We start from the raw sequence: 2,308 nt of genomic DNA on the forward strand, positions 1-2,308 counted from the left end.
CCTGCTCCATAGGAAAATAAGTAAGAAAATCCACAACATTCTGCTACAGAAATGGCTTTCTCCCAGGCATAGGGAAGCATTTATTCAACCATACAGCACTAACACTTGTGTGGAAATGGAAACTGTTTCCACACATGCACCATCCCAGGGAACTGCCAAGTGCAGATAAGCAACATGATACAAGGTATTTTATAGCCAGCTCATTGTTCTGCCCCCTGGACTGGATTTTTTGACATTTTTTTTACTTCAAAAATATGTTTTGTAGAAAATACTACAAGACAAGAAGAGGTATCTAGAGTAACAGGCATCACTTCTCATCTTTTAGGTATTCCCCTACATGAAAAAATTGCTTCATCATTACAGAACTTGTTCCATTATTTTTTCCCCTGTTCTGTTAAACTGAAAAAACTCTTAAGGCTCTGGCTTTTGCTCTTCACAGGAGGAGGCATCAAACATGACTGACAGCAGGAACAGTCCATACTTTAAAAACTTAGATAAATGTTTTAGTGAGAATGTCTTCCTGCTGCTGGTGGTGTAGGGTTCCAATGCCAACTGCTGGGGCTGGTAAAGGAGGTCTGCTCACAAGACGGAGCTGAAATTTGAGTCAGAGGAAATGATTAATGAAGTACAAGCACAGGACTGCATCCCAAGGTCCTCTGACACCATGGTGAGACCTGCTGGCAGATACTGGGAGTCCCAGCTGGAAGTAATGGAGTAAGTTACCCTCCATCTCCCAAAGAGCATGGCTACAAGAACATTACAGTGCATGATCTGCCAGAGCAAATGGCAGCTTTGGATTCTCCTCCTACTCACTTCAAACATGTTATTTCCTACCTGGCATCTTTCATCATCCTGTCTACTTAGACTAAACACCTGGTAAGAGAAAGCTCCAGTCGTGCTTATCACCACTAAATGATGCTATAAAGAGCACAGATAGCTTACATTTGGTTTAGGCATCAGGATTAATTTTGGGGTAAGTATCACAGAATTTTGCATTCAAGGAGAACTTCAAACTTCATTTTAAAGACTAAAACACCATGGGGACATCTTACCTTAACCCCCAGCTGCTTTTCAAACCGTGGTGACACAAAGGACCATGGACCCATGTTCTGTGGTTCCTCCTGACTCCAGATAAAGACTAAGGAAAGGATGAGGGTACATTAAAAATACACACATTTATCTTTTCAGCAGCTCAAGAAAACAATTTTTTTTTATTTTGTAGCACCTCTGCCTTTTTTTGTCTTGGCACTATCTTTGAAATGAAGGCTTGTCAGATTGAATTCTCTTGCAGCTCACAGCTTGCTGAAGTCAAACCAAACACATGTCCACCATTAGGGTATTCTGTGGATATATTCTGCTTTTCTACTGCATTTTTCAAAAGCTACTTAAAAGGACTGGACTGCAAAGACCAATGCAAAAAATGCCCCACATGGTTCACTCTGATTTTAGTAGTGCTTTATGGAAGCCAAAAATAGCAGTGAGAAGTTCTTTTAGCACAAGTGGGAAACAGCTGTATTATCCTACTACAGAAACACTGGGTGTATGTGGGGGATAAGAGCAAAGAGCAAAAAGCCACCACAACTCCTCACCCTAAAAAGCAGGCAGCAGATTTAGTTCAGCACTTCAAAGAGTCTAGAAACACAAATGTAAAAACTTGGCTGACCTTTTGCATGGCTGTATTTGCTCAACTCTTGTTGTAGAGCTTCCAGGGGGAAAGGACACAGTTCTTCAAGTCTCAGAATAGCTGTGTGGTGCTGTTTCTCTCCTAGGGTCTCTCTTTGCTTCACCAAAGCATAGTAATGCTTACCAGAACAGATCACCACCTGGGTGACACTAAAGAAAAAGAAGAACATTTCCTAGTCCAGTGTTTTACAGAAACTCTATGCAGAACAGTCTCATAATTTGAACAAAACCAAAACTTAAAGATAACATCATGAAGATAAATTGCTATCCTAGATCATCTTTTATCTTCTTTGCCTTCCCTTCCCTCCTGCTTCCCTCCAACAGCTGGCAAACCAGGCTTTGGGCACAGTATGCCAGAGCCCAGAGGTCCTGTTTCTTCAGTAATCCTGGGAAAACTACCTTACATGGGATTCATCTCTCTTAGCTTTAACTATCTAAAAACCAAGCACCTAGTTGAAGGTAGTCATCTATGCACTCTCCATAGAGAATAAACTAGAGAGGCAGAGCAGTACCTCCAGAGGACAGTCCTCTCCCACGCCAAAGAGGAACTGCCTACTGCAGGTAAGCAATACCCTCCAGCAATCAGAGAGGTCTGGGCTGCCTTAACCCTACTGGCCAAAGGGAA

The 2,308-nt window shown here is 42.0% G+C and overlaps 1 protein-coding gene across 1 annotated transcript in view; it reads right to left on the reverse strand.

Moving 5' to 3' along the window:
* Positions 1-135: 135 nt before the first annotated feature.
* DHTKD1 (dehydrogenase E1 and transketolase domain containing 1) overlaps positions 136-2,308 on the reverse strand; it is a 20,672-nt gene continuing 18,499 nt past the window's right edge. The window contains exons 16-18 of the mRNA XM_010001293.1: positions 1,664-1,833; positions 1,053-1,138; positions 136-592 (exon numbers count right to left, since the gene is read on the reverse strand). Coding sequence (XP_009999595.1) covers positions 491-592; positions 1,053-1,138; positions 1,664-1,833 — 358 coding nt within the window. The 3' untranslated portion in view covers positions 136-490. The remainder of the gene's footprint in view (positions 593-1,052; positions 1,139-1,663; positions 1,834-2,308) is intronic.

The sequence above is a fragment of the Chaetura pelagica genome, unplaced genomic scaffold (assembly GCF_000747805.2).
Source record: "Chaetura pelagica isolate M959 unplaced genomic scaffold, ChaPel_1.0 scaffold66, whole genome shotgun sequence".
Classification (NCBI taxonomy): Eukaryota; Metazoa; Chordata; class Aves; order Apodiformes; family Apodidae; genus Chaetura; species Chaetura pelagica.